Below are 17,042 nucleotides of genomic sequence, written 5' to 3'. Positions count from 1 at the left end.
AGATTTAGTGTTTACCCGGGATACTAAAAACAATCTTTCTGTTAGATGATCCTGGATTATTTCTTGCAATTGACAATTACTGGAAAGCTACCATCATACATCATTTGTCTGCTTCATCTAAACCCTGGTTCATTTTCAACCTGCTCTGGTGGGAGACTGGTTGTCCAGGTCTCTCATGCCAGGAATGACATCAGAGGAACTGCTTTTAGCTTCTGTGCTACAAATTCCTGGATTTTTTTGCAACACAACCTGAACTTGAGCACTTTTATCCCATATGGACATTTTTAGAAATAGCATTTTCACCAGAATGTAAAATTTTTGTTTGATTCTAACTGTTGGCTAATCATGGTAGTTATTCTGGCCTTTTAATAATCTTAAATTCATATATTTCATTGTTCTTATTGTTTTAACTCAACTCTGTGGTAGCCATAACATTTTTTTCACTCATGTTGTCAATTTTGTATGTACTCTCAGGATCATTGCAAAGAACTGCCCTCATCCCTGAGGAACTTTAAAGGTTGATGATGATTGGTAATGACATGTATAAAACTTTTTTTTTTTTTTTACCATGGCATATGTAAATCTTACTCTTCAAGGTATGGATGTTAAGACTATCAGTTTGGTACAGAGGAGTTGACGAAGAAAGAAGGTCAAACTTTGATCATATTAAAACTCAGACTCTTTCATCAGGTCAAAACATTTTAATTAAAAAAGAAAATGAACAACTCGTTTGTAAGAACACTACTCCTCCACTTAGTCGTCAAGTCACATTTCACTTTCACACCACACACACTCACACACTCAGACATTGTGATGAACAGCTACTGCACCTTTGGAACAAAAACATGCAGATTAGTTTTTACTTATTAATAATCACCAGATGTTGATAATCCAGTGTAGCATGAATGTATAAAGGTTTCATTTGACTTAAAGAACTGATCTGGAATTTTTTTGCATGTGTTAGCACATTGATCACAAATACTTTACTGTTGAGCATTTCCAGAGTTTGGTAATTTCACAAGTATTAACTGAGTTTAAGAACATCATATTTATGTAGATTAAACTTTACTTAGATAGCTAACCTTTATTTAAATTTACAGCACAACTTAGATCAAAAATACAACAACACTGCACTGGCATGAACTGAAACCTAACCTTGAGTAAAAATGAGATTACAAAGAAAAGAAATGGTCGCCAGGAATGGATGATGTACATGATTTGTGGCTGATGTGCTAAAACATGCAAAACTATTAGTCTTTGAAACAAGAATACACTCTGCAATAAAGGTTAATCTGCATTTAAACCTTGAACAGCACACAGGGATGTGAGCAAAACAAACTAAGGAAAATTACTATTATGTGAAGCACAGTTCATCTCTATTTACAAATGAGTCATACAGAGAAAAAGCAATTCCTCTTCTGCAAAGAAGCAATCACATCCCTGAGTACAGCGCTTCTTATTTCAATCTTCAGAGTGACTGCTGTGTGATCAGTTATCTTTCTGTCTTTTCGGCCTGGCTCTCTGTTGATCATGTGCAGCACAGCATGTCTATCGAGTTTTCCTGACCTAAGTCAGCAAAGAGGCTTGCATTAAATATTAAGGGAACTTTAGCAGCTGTGAAGCAGGAACAAGAAAGTACCGTAAGAGTTTTGGGGTCCTGCAGTGACATGAAGTGTTTGAATAACAGTCACACAGTCCTCCTTCAGTGTCTCAGACAGTTCACAGAAAGTTCTGTTTCATCCCTTCCCTTCAGAGTGGCACATGATGCAGCATGGGGTTGCTGGGCGTTACTCCTAGAAACATCAACATCCCAAGGTTACAGATTTTGGCCTTGTTAGCATGGAGTATCTCCTGCTTTTTCTGTCTTCCCCTCCTCTTCCTCCCCGTCTTTGTCTTTGTTCTTTTTGTGTTTCTTCTTCTTGTGTTTGTGCTTGTGCACCTTGTGTTCCCCTTCTTTTTCCTGGCTGCCATGCTTCTTGTGCTTTTTGTGTTTTTTGTGTTTCTTGTGTTTCTTCTTCTTCTTGTCGGTGGTGGTAACTGAGCCGCTGTGGTTGCTCTGGCTGGGGCTGTGGGAGGGCTGGCTGAGGGAGGGACTCGGGCTGCCGCTCCTTCCACGCTCTGGTTCTGAGCCTTCCCCTTCGCTGTAGTCAGGTACAAAAGCTGCTTCATCTGTCTCACGGCCCAGATCAGAACACAAACGCTGTCTCCTGGGCTCTGGGCCACGACTTTCATCTCGTCCTGCACCTCTCCCCTCTGCTGCTCTTTCTTCTTTCACGGTCACTCCTCGTCCCTCCTCTTTTACTCCTCCTCTCCCCTCCTCTCTTGCGGCAGCTCTTCCTTCCTCCCTAACCCCTCTCACTTCATCCCTGACAAGTTTGACTTTTGGTTTATCAGTATTTTTCGGTGCTGGCCTCCCGCTTTTACTCTCCTCCTTCTGTGCTTTCACTTTCTTCTCTTCTCTCACAGCTCCCCTCTTCTCCTCCCTCGACGCCTCCTTGCCTTCAGTCTTGACAGGCTTTGGAGCTTCAGCCTGCATCTCCCTACCTCTGCCTCTCTGTGGCACTGGTGACGGCTCTTTGGGGGCACTTAGTCCGTTTTCCTGGCCGTCTTCATCATCCTCCCTCTCCCATTTGGAGCGAGGAGGAGGTTGAATGAGTGGCTCCTCCCTTACGGGGCTGGATGGTGGGCTGACACTTGGGCTGCGGCCTCTGCTGGTCACAGGGCTGGGTGGGGGCTGCTCTGCAGGCCTGGATGGTTCATTCTTCTGGTCTTTGTCTGATTCCTGCTTAGTTTCTTGAGTTGACCTTGAGCTGTGGAGAGACAGGCATGATTAAAAGAGCACTACAGTAATTTAGGACCATATCAGGGTTAGACTTAAAAAACAATATGGTATCATTTGAAATATTTATGTTTGTGAAAATTAGACCCCATGGGCTGGTTATCCTTGAATTAGATATTGTGGCTTGTAAATTTTAGCTTTAAACAGAGAAAAAGGAGGAGATGAGTAGCTTGTCAATGGTTGTGAATGAAAAAAAAAGGCTTTTGTGATCTTAAACTGTTGAAATTTAGAAGCAATTAAGTAGTTTAAAGAAGTCTGGCTTTTAGTATTAACCCCTTAATTTCAAGCTTTAACTTTATTGCAGTTGACGCGTGAATCGAAGACCACACTTATGCAACAGTGCACCATTTATTTCAATCATACATTTCAAAATTTAATATGATAAAATTGAGTCTGTTGCATTTGTTGGGTTTCCAAGAAATGCACAACTTCCTGTAGCTTTCGGCAGCACATGCACCATCATTCCTACAAGCTTAAGCAATGTCATGAAATTTCTTTCCATCCAGAGTTACATAAATTTATGACCAGAAGTCTTGTACTGACAATAGTAGGACTGTACAGTCTTCTCTGGTATATCCTAGAGGCTTTGTGCAAGGTTACAGTTTGTTCAATCCATCAGCAAAAATGACGTCTCATGCTCCCTGAACCACTCTTCTACACCAGGCTCCGACTCGAACCTGATGAATCCAAACATTGTCACCTATGAATATGCCAGGGCTACCAGGTAAGGAAAACATATTGATGGAAAACTTAGCATATTCCGGTAGTCAGGTTAACACGACAACATTTTTAGGGTGAAACACAAAAGTATTATTGCGTTTCGCTTTTTCACACATATGGTGTTTCAGCTGACCTAAAACTTGCTTTTGAAAACCGCCTCCAGAGTGGAATTTTTCTGAAACGCTGCCGACACTGTTGCCATGTAAACAGCAAACCAGCGTTTCCGGTGGAAATGCTGACGTCACACCCTGCCTCCCACAAGTGCATACAACATACCAATAGTACTGTTGTTACGATCATCGCAGACTACCATGTTGTGTTTGTGCTGCTCAACCAGCTGAATCTGCTGACTGTCTTTCAACAAAATGTGCATCTTTTGCTCCACTTCTGCACTTAGTATTCTAAATACACCAGATGATCGACTCAACTCTACTTCTGTGGAGATCTACCAAAAGCGGCTTTCAGACAAGGCAGTTATAGCACCATCTGCAGGCCTGGCATGCTTACTACAGCGTCTTTAGTCCCTCAACATTTCTGTGTAAATGCAGATTTTTTTCACTGCGATTTATTGTTTTTGGATAAAACGTTATATAAACGGGTCTAGTCTTTTGGTAAATTACATTGCTGAAGCCAGACCAAACCAACTGAAGGAAGCCCAGATCAGATCCAGCCTATGGGCAGGGCATATGTCACCTCAAAAGACATGTAACTTAGGCACTACTCATTAGGGGTGCATTACTTCATCCATCTCTCCTTTCTTTGCCTTGCTCATCACTCTAGAATAAGACAAACCTGGACTCATCAAACCACATTTATCCACAGTTCTAGAGCCAAATCTTTGATCTCCTTAGCACACTGAATCCATTTTTTCTGATTTGCTTCATTGATATGTGTCTTTCTTAAGCCTCAACAGCTGTTTGGTCCCACTCTCCTGAGTTCTTTCTACGTTTAACATGTGGATATGCTCTAACTTCCACTAAAAACAATGGAAGAACTCGGCTATGTTTGGGAGTGAAACATTGTTTCCCTGACTACAGGACGTGTCTAAGTAACATGGTTGTTTCAGAATGGAGATACTCCCAGCATCAGGGTTTAATTACCTGTCTGCAGCTCTTACATCCTACATGCTTAGTTAATTCCAGGTAAAAACTTTTTTTGTATCTGTCAGCAAAAAAGCCGTTTTGTTTAAATCAAAGAATTGCACAAAAATATCAAAAGCACAGAAATGACAGAAAATCAAATGTTCTGCTCTTAAAGTTACAAATGCACAACAGTCTCACCTCGTGGAACTCGCCGTGCTGCTCGTAAGTGCCTTGCGACTGATCCTCGGTCTACGTTTCACGGCAGACTCCTCGCCATCCTTCACTCCTGGGGGAGTACGACAGCGAAAAAAGAAATACTTGTAATCAATTCTTCAGCAAATGGCACAAAACTAAATCAGTTATCATCTCTTCTCTGAGGCGTGTACACGAAGATTCAAATTACCTTCTCTGTGAGCAGCGGTGGGTTTCTCTCCTGAGGGTGCACTCCTCTCTGCTCTGTCCTTGGAAACACTCCTGGGAGAAACAGGAGGATGTAATTACATTTAATAACTGTGTTTACAGAGCTGCTGTCACAGGACTTCTCTCAATCAGAGATATGGATGCTTGTATGACAAGCAGCAGGGATTACGTGTTACATACCTGTCAGATTTCGACGCTCTCTCTGACCCCTCTCCTCTCTCTTTGGAGGATATGCTTGGTTTCTCCTGATGGTCTGCAGCTCTCTTGGTGACAGCTGATTTCTCTCCAATGGTCATTTTATCCAGAGAGACAGATCTCCCTCCTCCACTGGAGCTCTTTCTTTCAGTCCTTACCGACCTCTCTCCGTCAGCATCCCTCTCCACTGTAACAGAGACTTTCTGTGAGCTGGAACCAGAGACCCTGTCCTTCTCTTTGTCAGAAGCTAACCCTCTGTCTCTGTCCCGGTCTCTGTCTCGGTCTGACCCTGAGGGTCTGTCTCGCTCCCTGTCTGGTCCTGAGCTTCTGTTCTGCTCCCTGTCAGAGACCTGCAATCGCTCTCCAGCACTTCCTGGTCTTTCTCGGGACATGCCCTTCTCAGCAGACAGTGATCGCTCCTTCCTTCTGGCAGTTTCTGCTGTGCTGCTGGGTCGGTCTCCTTCAGAAGTGCTGGGAGCGGCTGATCTGAGGTCTGAGGTAGTCATAGTCTTCTCAAGACTGGATGGTGTTCTGTCTGAAGGCGGTGTTTCAATACTGCCTTTCCTCCCCAGATCTCTGTTAAGCTTGATCCTTCTCTGGGGCAGAGGCTTCACCTGAATATGAACAAAAGTCAGAAACAACCCTTTAACAATAAGAACGTATTGAGCAAGACCAGGCATGGTCAAAACAGGATCTTGTCTAAGCACTACACCTACCTGAAAGTCCATTAAAGGTCTGATGGATCCTCGATCTGTATCATCTCGGCTCATGTCACGGCTCACTGGTAAAGGAAGAAGACCAGGTCTATCTGAAGCAGTTGGGAGTCTGTGGAGCTGAGGCTGATGGGACACATGTGGGAGGGGCATGACATCACCCAATCCATCTATCCTCCTCATCTTTCCAGGAGGAGGCCCAAGCAACGAGCGGCTCTCCATTCCCATCCTTCTCCGACTGTCCCCCATGGAGGGAGGTCTATGGATGAGTGGGTGCTGATGGAGGATTGGAAGAGGACCGCCACACAGAGGAAGATCTCTTCTGCCTCGGATGTCGTGCCCCGGTCGGGGGCAGTCATGGAGAGAGGAGTGGTGTAGAGGGAGGTTATGGGAGGGCATGGGTGGGGTCTTAGGAAGGGCAGGCCTCACAGACGAGCTCTTTCCCTTGTCTTTTTTAGGGGTGGTAGAGTTGGGACCATCTTCTGGTTTTTTAACAGTCCTTACTGGTTTAGAGACTGATGATGACGAGGAGGAGGATTCTTTCTTTTTAGTGACCAGTCCCTCGCAGGTCTTTTTCTTCCCTTTGTCACTTTTTGGCTTCACACCCTCTGTCTTTACTTTTGCTTTCACCTTTACAGGCTTGTCTTTCTTTGTCTTATCAGACTGAGGTTTTCCTGTGGCCTTGGTTGAGGGTTTAACAGATGAAGAAGAGCCTTTTGTGACTGGTGCTTTAGTGCTTGTAGCGCCACCTGGAGGCTTTGAGGACATTGGGGGTGTTTTACTCAGTGAAGGGACTTCGTCCATTGGTTCATCTCTGACAGGTGTAGCATCACCTCTGTCCACTGACTGTGAGGGCTCAGGTTCCTCTCCAGTCCTCTTCTTTTTCACTTTCTTCGTCTTCAGAACTTTAGTGCTGGTCTTTGTTCCTGATGAGGAGGAGGATTGTGGGTGGTGTGGAGGAGGACCTCTGTCCTCTCTCCCTCTTCTCCCCCTCCCCTGGGGGGAGTAATCTCTGGGTACAGGAGACATTCGATCTCTCTCCCGGTCTCTGCTGCTACGACCTCTGTGATGCAGTGAGGGATGTTGGCGATCGTAGTCCTTGTAGTATTTGTTGTACCAGTCTGCGTACTGCTTCTCCCACTGTCGATACCGCTCTCTCTCCCAGCGATCATGACCTCCAGGACTCAGACCCTTCAGCTCATAGGGTTCAAGCTCCCTTGGTGGTGGCTTTCGTCCACCAGGGCTTCGGCTCCGGAAGCCACCAGGAGAGCGAGACTGTGACCTTGACCGGAAGGGTCCTGCCCCCTCTGCTCCCTCCCAGGCTCCTCCACGGAAGGAAGGGGGAGTCCTTGGTGACCCAGAACGCCGATATCCAAAAGACCTTGAACGAGAGCGGGACCTCGAACGTGAGCGGCCATAACTGCGTCCATTTCGTCTGGAATAAGGGGAGCGTGGATAAGATCTGCCATGGGAGCGTGAACGAGAGCGGGATCGACTTGGGGAATACGAGTAAGACCTGGACCTGGACCTGGATCTTGATCTGGAGCGAGAGTAAGGAGAACGACTGAACGGAGAGCGACTATATGATCGTGACCTAGAAAAGATAAAGGAATGAGAAGACCAGAAGGACATAAGTGAAGAAAGGAAGAAGGAAAGAGGATTATGCAAAGGAAGTAACAAATGGCTCTAAGGATTAGGCATGTGTAATTAATGTATGAACTAAAAACTCATTAGATAGGCTGCCACCCTGAATTTACCTGGAATAGGATGGTCTTCTTCTCTTTGGTGCATTTCTGTACTTCATAAGCTCTTTGTGAAAGTCCTTCGTAAACTCATCCAGTTTGGATGTAACTCTGTGGATACAAAAACGAACACACATTAACTTTCAAATCTTTCCAATATTAACCAGCAGAAAACATTGATCTAATAAATCCAGTCTAACCCTTGTCATGTTAACTGCAAATACACGTCAACAAAGAGCAGCGGTAATAGTTGATAGAGAGTTGAGAAAAAGGGACTCACTTGTCCTGTCTGTGATGTCTCTGTCTGTAGAATTCCTCCTTGGAGAGGGGGGGCTGAGCGAGGGAGGGAGGAAGAGGGAGGAGAGGAGGCTGGGTGTTGGGGGCAACCCAAGGAGGATTGAGCACTGGTGGTCCAGGGGCATAAACTGGCTGGGGTGGGTAACTGAGTGCAGTGGGAGGAATGAGGCCAGGCCCAGGGAAGGGTGGAGGATAGGCCTGGGGTGGAGGTGGGTAAAGGGATGGAGCTGGGTATACTGGAGGGAGAGGAGCAGGTGGTGGACCAGTGTGGAGCTGAGCAGAGGCGTGGTCTCCTCTATTTCTAAAAGACCTGCTATAGAGTGAGGAACAGAAACAATGTGAGACTCAGCTTTCACAGTACAAGTCTGATGTAGGATAGAAAGTGATGAAGACAAGTTTTACCTCTCCCAGTGTCTGCCTCCCCCTCTGCCAGAGTGGTGGGGCCGTGACTGGTGACCTAGCAGAGCCAAGACACAAATTTGCTGTTAGGGCCTGGTCACACTGGCTATCCAAACCGTGCCATACTCAAGCACGGCACATTTGCAGTCACAGTGGCCAAATGATATGGACATTAGGGTTGAAGCATGCTTAAGCACGGTACAGTTTGCCAGTGTGGCCACATCCCTAAGTTGATTTTCAGTCTTAACTCACTTAATGTGCTTAAAAGGCTAAACTTCTTACCTGATGAATGAGATTGTCTCATGGGTGGCAAGTGGCTGACAAAGTTTGAATGGTAGCCCTGTGTGTGAAAATCACAAAGAGTAAGAAAAGGTCAAATTGCATCAGATCTTCAGATTAACAAAGCTTAAAACTAATTCCACCTCAGTTAAACAAATGAAACAGCACTACAAGGAAACAGCTGTTTGGGGTTGAAAAACATTATTGTCCGATTATACTCTGATCCTAAACTCAACTAAACATGTCTTGTCTACTCCACTGTTTGAACTGATGTCTGTAAGTTGTAAGTATTGATAAGCAAATATTAAAACTAATACATGAATATTTTGGATGCACTTATTAGGGCCTCTTGGTTGTGATATGCAATTAGGGATGGGTACCTTTCACATTTGAAATGATGCAGTACCGATGCCCAGTACCTGGCAATCTATATTGGTACTCAACTGTATACATTTTTGGTACTTTCATGTGTCAATGCGGTAATAAATATAAATGTGTTTAATAAAATCGCAATGTTTTTTCAATTAAACATTTCTCAATATATATTCTTGCAATGCTGCGTTCATGTCCAGCATGGAAAATTGCCCACTCTGCCACTTTCTCACAGTCACAAGGTATTGAAACATGGTACAGCTTGATTTTGCGTGAATCAGTACTCAGTGCAACAGATGGAAGTTAGTCTAAAAAAGTACCTAACTTGGTACCCATCCCCGATATGCAATAATAATACCATAAGGCATTCTGGTTGTAACTCTCGGCTCTTAGACCATGATTTTTTTGTGTACCACACCATTAACTTTACACAATTGGACTAAGTTAGGAAAAGAGTATAAGTAGGTTTCATCCTGTTACATTTTGGTACATGTTGATGCCGCTGTTCACTGGTCAGTGCGATTAAAATTCAGCATTGTACGTATGAAGTTAAAGCAGACTCACCTGTGATCCGCTGTCTGAGGTTTGTGATGATTCTGGTTTTACAGCAGGTTCTGGATCAGTCTCACTACAAAAAAAGCAAACAAAGTTAAATTGCCTCCTTACAACAACCACTGCATGTGTTCAACAAGATTAGGCCTACCCTGGTGGAGGTGGCTCCCCCTGGCTGGTAGAGTGCATAGGAGAATGGTGGTCAGCAACAGGTGGATGATCTGGTGAAGACACCTGTTCTTCAACGGCAGCAACATGAGGAGGAGTAGGAGCAGCAGCTGGAGCAGCAGGAGTGGGTACAGGTGCAGGTGCAGGTGCAGGTGGAGGGATCTGTGCTTGAGGGGCTGTGGTAGGGACGCTTGTTGTTGGAGGAGGTTGTGATACGTTGGCTAGCAGCGGGTCCTGCTGCCTTGAGTGAAGAGGCCTGAGCAATTGGGGTCGCGGTGGAGGCGGGGCTGCATTTTGGAATTGTTTGCGAGTGCGTTTAGTGTATCCCGTCTCATTCTTAAAGTTATTCACAGCCTGCAGAAAGAAAAAAATGAATTTTTGAAAAGATGTTCTGATCGCATCATTGCTCCAAGTTCAGTAAAATTACCCAGAAAAATCCACACGTTAACACCTATGAATTACCTGTCGCAGAAACTTGTTGGCAATGAGGTTATCTGGAGAAACATCGGATTGTTTGCATGTGAAACAGATGTGCTCCTCTGAGTCTAACAAGGTAGTCCTAATACCTGAAAACAAACACAGACAATTTTTATTTTAACAGTTATGACCATTTCTGACCAAAGAGCATACGTGTAGCCTACATGGTCTGCATATACCAGACAGCATTTTCAACCACTACCAAAAGTAAGCATTACATGACAATAATTCACTGTATAAAAATAATACAAGTATAAGTGCAAACCACCAACTCAGCAACTTCTCAAAATGTATCCTGCACAGAGGCAGCAGCTCATCGATATTGGATAAGTGGGTGTCTTGGCAATTTCCAAAGGGGATTTTTACTATTGCATAATGAGCTCTTAAAGAATGTTATGTGTGGGAGAGTAAAACAAAGAGTGCTATCATTGAGTCAATTTTGTTCTGCCTTTTCTGGTATGTTTTTTCCCCGACCTTTACAAATTTACATCTTTACTACAAGTCCACATTATCATTCAATAAACAAACTCACAGTCATCACAGTAGCTGTTTCCACAGCATGGTATTACTACAGCATCTGTCATCAGATCGTTGCAGATTGGACACAAGAGTTCATCTGGAATTGGGTCTGAATCGTCCTCAGATGACGACTGGTCATGTGGGACAAACGGGGGACGCTCCTTCTTTCCTTGTGCATATGCCTCCCTGCAGGGACAAATTTAGTTTTAATTCTGGCAGTGGATAAAGATTACTTTGACAATATTTATGTAATAGACTACAAAAGGGATGAGGCGTACGCATCTATAGCAGGTATAGCATATTCTCCAGTGCTGGTCAACATGGCTCCCTTTGTGCCTGGCTCTGCTTTCACCATGAAGCTCTGCGGGATACCTTTACTTGTTCTGACTGGCTTTGGTCCCTCTACACTCTTATCCTGGACCTAGAAGGAAACAATCAAATAAAAGCATCGTCAAAGTTTTGGTTTTACTCTTTATGAAGTTAGGATATGTGATAGGAATGACTATAATTACCATCAGCAATGGGCACTGGCGAATATAGTGACCAGCCTTTCCACAACGAAAGCAGGTGTAGTGGGCTGGTGGAGGTCCTAATGGCTTCTTGGAGTAACTAAAGAAACAAGCATGGTAAGCTTTTCTAAAACTTCAAACAGCATGTGACAATGTTAATTCATGTGTATATACTAACTGTATGGGGTCATATTCGTGATTCGATTGAGACATCATGGCTCTGATCTTATCCTCCTCTGATGCATTTGCGTCAACCAGGTTAGCGGTCTATAACAAGAAAATGAAAAAGAGGAGAAAAAGAGAAAAAGACATCAAGGCCCCAAAGAAGTAAACATCAAGCAATACTTTTTTTCCTAGCGACAGCCAGCACACAAACAGTACCTTTGCGAGTTGGGCAAGTGACATAGAAGGCGAAGAATCGGTCTGCAGGAGAATCAGAGTACAGATATTAAAGTATTAACACAATATGTAATAGATTTACAGTGGAAGATATGAGCCCAGATAATTCCCCACCACGTGTCCAGTCCCTTTGTGCCTCCATCTAACTCTTTGCACCAAATAATCCAAGTGCATGAAATATACAGGTACATGAAGGCAAAGTTTTCAATCAGACAGGCTTTATTTGTCTGTACAATGATTATCCCTGCGCCGACAGCACTGAGTCATAATCCACAGGAAAGTATCTTGAAAGCCTAGGCTTGGGTTCTGTCTTTACAGAGTCATATTTATCAAGGAGATTCAAACTGTCTGCAGCATTATCCAGACAGTCCCTCAAACATGGTAGCATTATCTTCACAAAGGTTTTAAATTTATGGGGTTTTTTTTTAATGTGGGTGAGCAATTCTACTTATAAAAATCTGCTTTGGGTCATGTCTATTTCCTTGACAAGGTAAGACAAAATGAGACTGTATTAAACGGCTGACTTCAAAGAGAAACTGGTCAATAAGTTTGTCTCTGTATGGAAACAATGAACTACTGCACTGTTAACTTGCATGAAAATCAGCAAAGCAAACACCAAATATTCCTTCTTTTCAAGTCTCAACCAGCATTTCCTCTGACACTTTCGATATTAACTGTTAGCAAAGACCATCTGCTTAATCTTCAAGATGTTTCACATCATATTCAAAATGTTCTCACATCCTTCAGTACAAATCCTAAAGATTCCACAACTATACCAGAAAGGAAATATTAGGCTTCTAACTTGGCATGCAGTTTCCTTTAACCAGGCAATGGTAAGTTAATTTTTTGCACCAGTTTGTCAGAATAAGTTTTCAAAACTGCTTAAAACTCCTATCGAAAACAGGTCCTGGCTACTTAACGTTAACTAATCAGCAAAGTAAAATGTTTCCAATAAAAAAGGCAAACAGTTACAAGGTCAGCCAGGGAATTATAATGGGAACCAATATCTCTTGAGAAATTGTGCCAGATGAATATCTAAATGAATGGAAGACTGATCAACAGTTCCTTAAAATTGTTCCCTTAACAACCCCTTCAACACCAGAGTGACACATAAAACATCCTTTGACAGTGCCAAACTATGAAAGAAAAATAAAAGAATCACAATTTTGTTCTACAAAAAAAGGTTGCTGTTTCTTATTACTGTGAAAAAAGTATCTGGAAATCTGTGAGTAGAAATAAACAAGCAGGCAGGCGGAGTTGCCGGTCATGATACGCAGGGCTCAGACAGACTCGGTATTGCAGAATGCTGTGGAGGGAACACACAAGGATCTGGTGCAAGTGGTTCTGACACTGAACCACTGAACAACTTTATTGACAGGTTCTGCAGCTTACAGCTTACAGGACACACTACACCAGTATACGTCTCACTGCAGCAACCATGTAAGGCCTCAAAGGTGAACAAGGCATTTAGCTCAACGATAAGGTGTCATTATAATCTGTCATGATGCCGCAACATTTTACTTCAGTGACAAAGTCACAGCATCTCAGTTGTCAAAACCAACTTCTTTCTGATCCCCCTGAACCACAGTTTAACAGTACACTTAGATCTAGTGGCTGCTCCTTTGTAAAACAGACATATAGGAATTTGAATCATTTTCAAACACTTAACTCATCAGGGTGAATCTGTGAACCTTTAAGGTTTAACTGTTATGATCAGTCCATACTCAAAGCATGTTCATGGTGTTACTGTACAGGACACACAATTGACATTGGCAGATGTTACTCAACAACATAGTCGAGAATATTAAATTAGCAGGTTACGATAAAAAAAAAAAAATCACTGGCGAGTCTCGAAACTGTAACGGAAGTTGAATACAATAAATCCCAGCCACAGTTAACTCCATTTGGTTAGGGAACCAAAAAATAAAATATTTTCACAGAAAATAAAATTACATGGATTAAAATACAAAAATTGCATATTGTCCTTTTACAAAACCCCCTTAAAAACACAGGTATCTGGCCTGAAGCAGGCTACATAACCATTTCATTATGAAACACAGTCATTTACAGTTGTAATATCTTTGTCAGTAATAAAATGGCAACAATTTAACACTCGATAAGTTTGGAGCATTCAAAAACAATGGTTACTAGTCTGTTGTTTCTCTCTCTGCTAAACCTCATCTCACTTAATAAAATAAAACTTTAATCTGCTCATTTCCAAACAAACACCTGCACTTTTAGAGAGAAACAACAAACTTCATTCATTCATAGAGGAACCTAAAGAAAACCACCCAAAACATTAAATAACATATAGAGGTTGAGATCTCGACACAAATGTAACCAACACACAGTGAAGAGAAGATACACACAACTCAATTTGTTGACAGAATGTTCGCAAGAAAGGTGACTTAAGCCAGAAAGAGGGGGAGAGGAAGAGAGGTGAGAGGAGGAGGAGTGAGTGTTGATTTTGGGTTTGTTTTACATACGGGTCTAGACGATCCCACCACAGCTGTGTCAGAACGATCTCTGTAGAAACAAACATGGGACAGAAAGTCATTACTACAAGCCAACCAAAGACTCACTGGACAGCTTAGTTTCAGACTGCATTTGTTTAACCAAGGCTTTTAGATAAAGTGCATTTCTAAACCTTAATTCTAACAATAATTAATATATCAAAGCATTACTTACACAATGAACGTCCTGCCAGCAGGTTTCACTCCACCGATGGGAGTGCGGCGGACGATTACCGATGAATGTTTTGGGATGTGGGCTTCATCATCTGTGTATTCTACAAAACAAGAAAAAATGCAATAGAAAACATCAAGCATGATGAAAACGTGATCGTTGTTCCAGTGGGGCTTTTGTTCTTTAAAGAAAATCAAATTACTTTCTGCAGCTAAAAGCTTCTTGTTTTTTTAATATTGACCACAGATAACTGTGTCAAGAGAAGTAACATTTCTCAAATTGCGTTAAATCAAGGGAAACGGTAAGTGATCATTCTATTATTTGAAGAACTCCATTTAAACAAACTATAAAATAATGTAACAATAGAAATATCATCATAAAAAGTTGCTCATATTTTAAACTATTAGAATCGAAAATTGGTGTCCTTAAACTGAACAATCAGCCTTGAAGAATGTTTGCAATGGGTGTTTTAGTCTGCTAGGTATTAAGGGACTTTAGGTGTTTAATATTTTTTTTGTTGTTGTTCACATTAAACCAAAGTGACAAAGAGAAGTAAAACTACTACAGATTTCCCATGAACCCCCAAATTTCCGATGACATATCTGTACCATATATCCAGTCAGCTGACAGCTTACCTTCTTGAGTCTGCGCATTGGTGATCTGCAGGTCGCAGTCTGTGGCCTTGAGGCGCTCTCGGCCCATGATCTGCTTCTTCAGCTCGCTAAGGGTGATATGCAGCCCATCAAAAGTGACAGTGTTGTAGTCCCGTTTAGAGGAAAACTTATAGTGAACACACGACATTTTTACAGGTCTAAGAATTAACGTCAATCAAGCACAAAGAAAAAAACACAGGCCTGTGATATCACAAAGTTAAACAGCGTTAACACTGAACACAGGATGCTAAATCTGGTGACTTTAATGGGGAAAACTTATTTATACTGGATGAAAACACTGTGGACAAAGAAGGGGCTATAATGGGGAAGGGTTCAGCTCGCAGATGGCGACAAAGTCCTTGTTATTGCCAAAGAAAAATAAAGGAGATTTGAGGCCAGAGCGCCATTGAGCAGCGCGTTGTGCCTCGCCAGTTCTTTCAAGTCCGATAAAATACAACAGGAAGCCAACAAATCCAAGAAAGTCCAGGCAGAATAGACAGGATATAATGCCAGAAATCAAAATGCCAAGTCCGTGGTGTACTGTCCTTGGTGGGAAGCCCTGGCCGCTTCACTACAAGCCGCTAATGTGGCTAGCAGTAGGCCTGGGTTTATCCCAACATCAGTCCGTGTGGGTAATGTTTGTCTTGTGGGGACAGTTCTTTTCCAGTCAAGACAAGCACTATCGGGCTCCTCAGATAGTCCTAAATGTTGCACGGAGGATTCCTCGAGTCCCAAAGTTTGGCGTGTTCACTGTTAAGACCGTAAAGTGTTATTCTGAAACGGAAATCTGCCGAACAATAGATATGGTAGCTAACGGTTATGCTAATAGGCTACACCTCGCGATTAACAGCGTTAGCTTTGAACATCATGAGAGCACTAGCAGCTAATAGTCAACGGTACAATGCTAACCGTAATACTCAAATTGGCTATCAACATATCAAACAAAATCGAACAGTTACAGATCTTGGGCGCGGAAAATCCTGTACGTAACAAAACGGTGTCCAGTAAGGCGATTGAGAACTTGTGAATCCAGTTTGATTGTGAATTTTAATCCATAAAATCCATTTTGGTTGAACGAGCAGCTCGCCTCTTCGCCGTTTCATCAAAATGGCGCTAAGCGGAAACGGATGTAATCAGGGTATTTCCAAAGAGTAAAGAAGGGGCAAGAGGTTCTGCTTCGATCTTATTTTGGACCTTTCACTTCTTAGTGCGTCATCCTTGCGTGGTGTCTTTCACGCAAGAAAGATGAAGAATTAACGTTTCCCCAATTGTTCGTACAAAACTCCGTATTCCTGTAACAAATATTGAATTTGATATTTTTTTTTTTTTATCTCTGCACACTTTTTTTCCTTTCTGTGCTTTGCAATTTGTCGGGTACGGGACATGTGATACTGTATATAGCTAAATACAATATGGGGTGTTTGGGTCCTCCGTTCCTGAAACGTGATTTTAAAAATCCTTGTTCTTGTTTATTTACTCTAATCCTCCACGTTGATATTTTTAGATGCTGAGTGGCTGTGTTTTTTTGTTTGCTGGGTTTACGACTTAAAAGCAGGGACCGTTCAACATGTGCCGGTGAACAATCTAACTCACCTGCTCTTCTTTGATTGTGTCTAGATGTTGTTCTAACCTTGTTATATAGTCATTGTTTTACTCGGTCAAAGAAGGTCGTCAGCAACAGTGGTCAGATACGTACATTGATTTACATAACATCATTTTCTTTAACTTAAAAACATCAATATCGCCTTATTTACTTCATTATGTAGTTCATTATTTTGAACATGACGATTAAGGTTCCAGTTTCTTTGGGTAGGTGGGTTCGAATCCCACTGCTGCCAAGGTCTCGTGACGTTAAACCCTGTAAAATTTCGCCTCTTGATAATGTAAAAGACCTTATCATGGACAACTATCCATGCGTCCAGGCACCTATTGTGCTGTTATTTGAATTTACAGGTCTCTTGAAAAACAATTGTGCTCCACCCTTTTCAGTGAAAAAGATGTGTAATTTAAGATGATGATCTC

The 17,042-nt window shown here is 42.5% G+C and overlaps 1 protein-coding gene across 1 annotated transcript; it reads right to left on the bottom strand.

Annotated features, from left to right (window-relative positions):
• Positions 1 to 681: 681 nt before the first annotated feature.
• LOC141801781 (uncharacterized) lies at positions 682 to 16,209 on the bottom strand. Its single transcript, XM_074685047.1, has 20 exons — positions 15,003 to 16,209; positions 14,371 to 14,470; positions 14,169 to 14,208; positions 11,665 to 11,706; positions 11,462 to 11,550; positions 11,287 to 11,383; positions 11,053 to 11,195; positions 10,788 to 10,960; positions 10,241 to 10,344; positions 9,762 to 10,132; positions 9,623 to 9,686; positions 8,690 to 8,747; positions 8,411 to 8,465; positions 7,992 to 8,321; positions 7,727 to 7,822; positions 5,973 to 7,563; positions 5,242 to 5,870; positions 5,045 to 5,115; positions 4,840 to 4,927; positions 682 to 2,810 (listed from the first exon to the last, which is right to left on the bottom strand). The coding sequence occupies exons 1-20, from the start codon at positions 15,166 to 15,168 to the stop codon at positions 1,835 to 1,837; spliced, it is 5,283 nt and encodes a 1,760-aa protein (XP_074541148.1). The 5' UTR covers positions 15,169 to 16,209; the 3' UTR covers positions 682 to 1,834.
• Positions 16,210 to 17,042: the final 833 nt, after the last annotated feature.

Source organism: Halichoeres trimaculatus, unplaced genomic scaffold (genome assembly GCF_033239565.1).
Source record: "Halichoeres trimaculatus isolate MK-OKI-2021-1 unplaced genomic scaffold, fHalTri1.1 fHalTri1_scaffold_2, whole genome shotgun sequence".
In the NCBI taxonomy this organism is placed as follows: Eukaryota; Metazoa; Chordata; class Actinopteri; order Labriformes; family Labridae; genus Halichoeres; species Halichoeres trimaculatus.
Note: the sequence above shows the minus strand (reverse complement) of the source record. Positions and strands in the feature narration are given on the sequence as shown.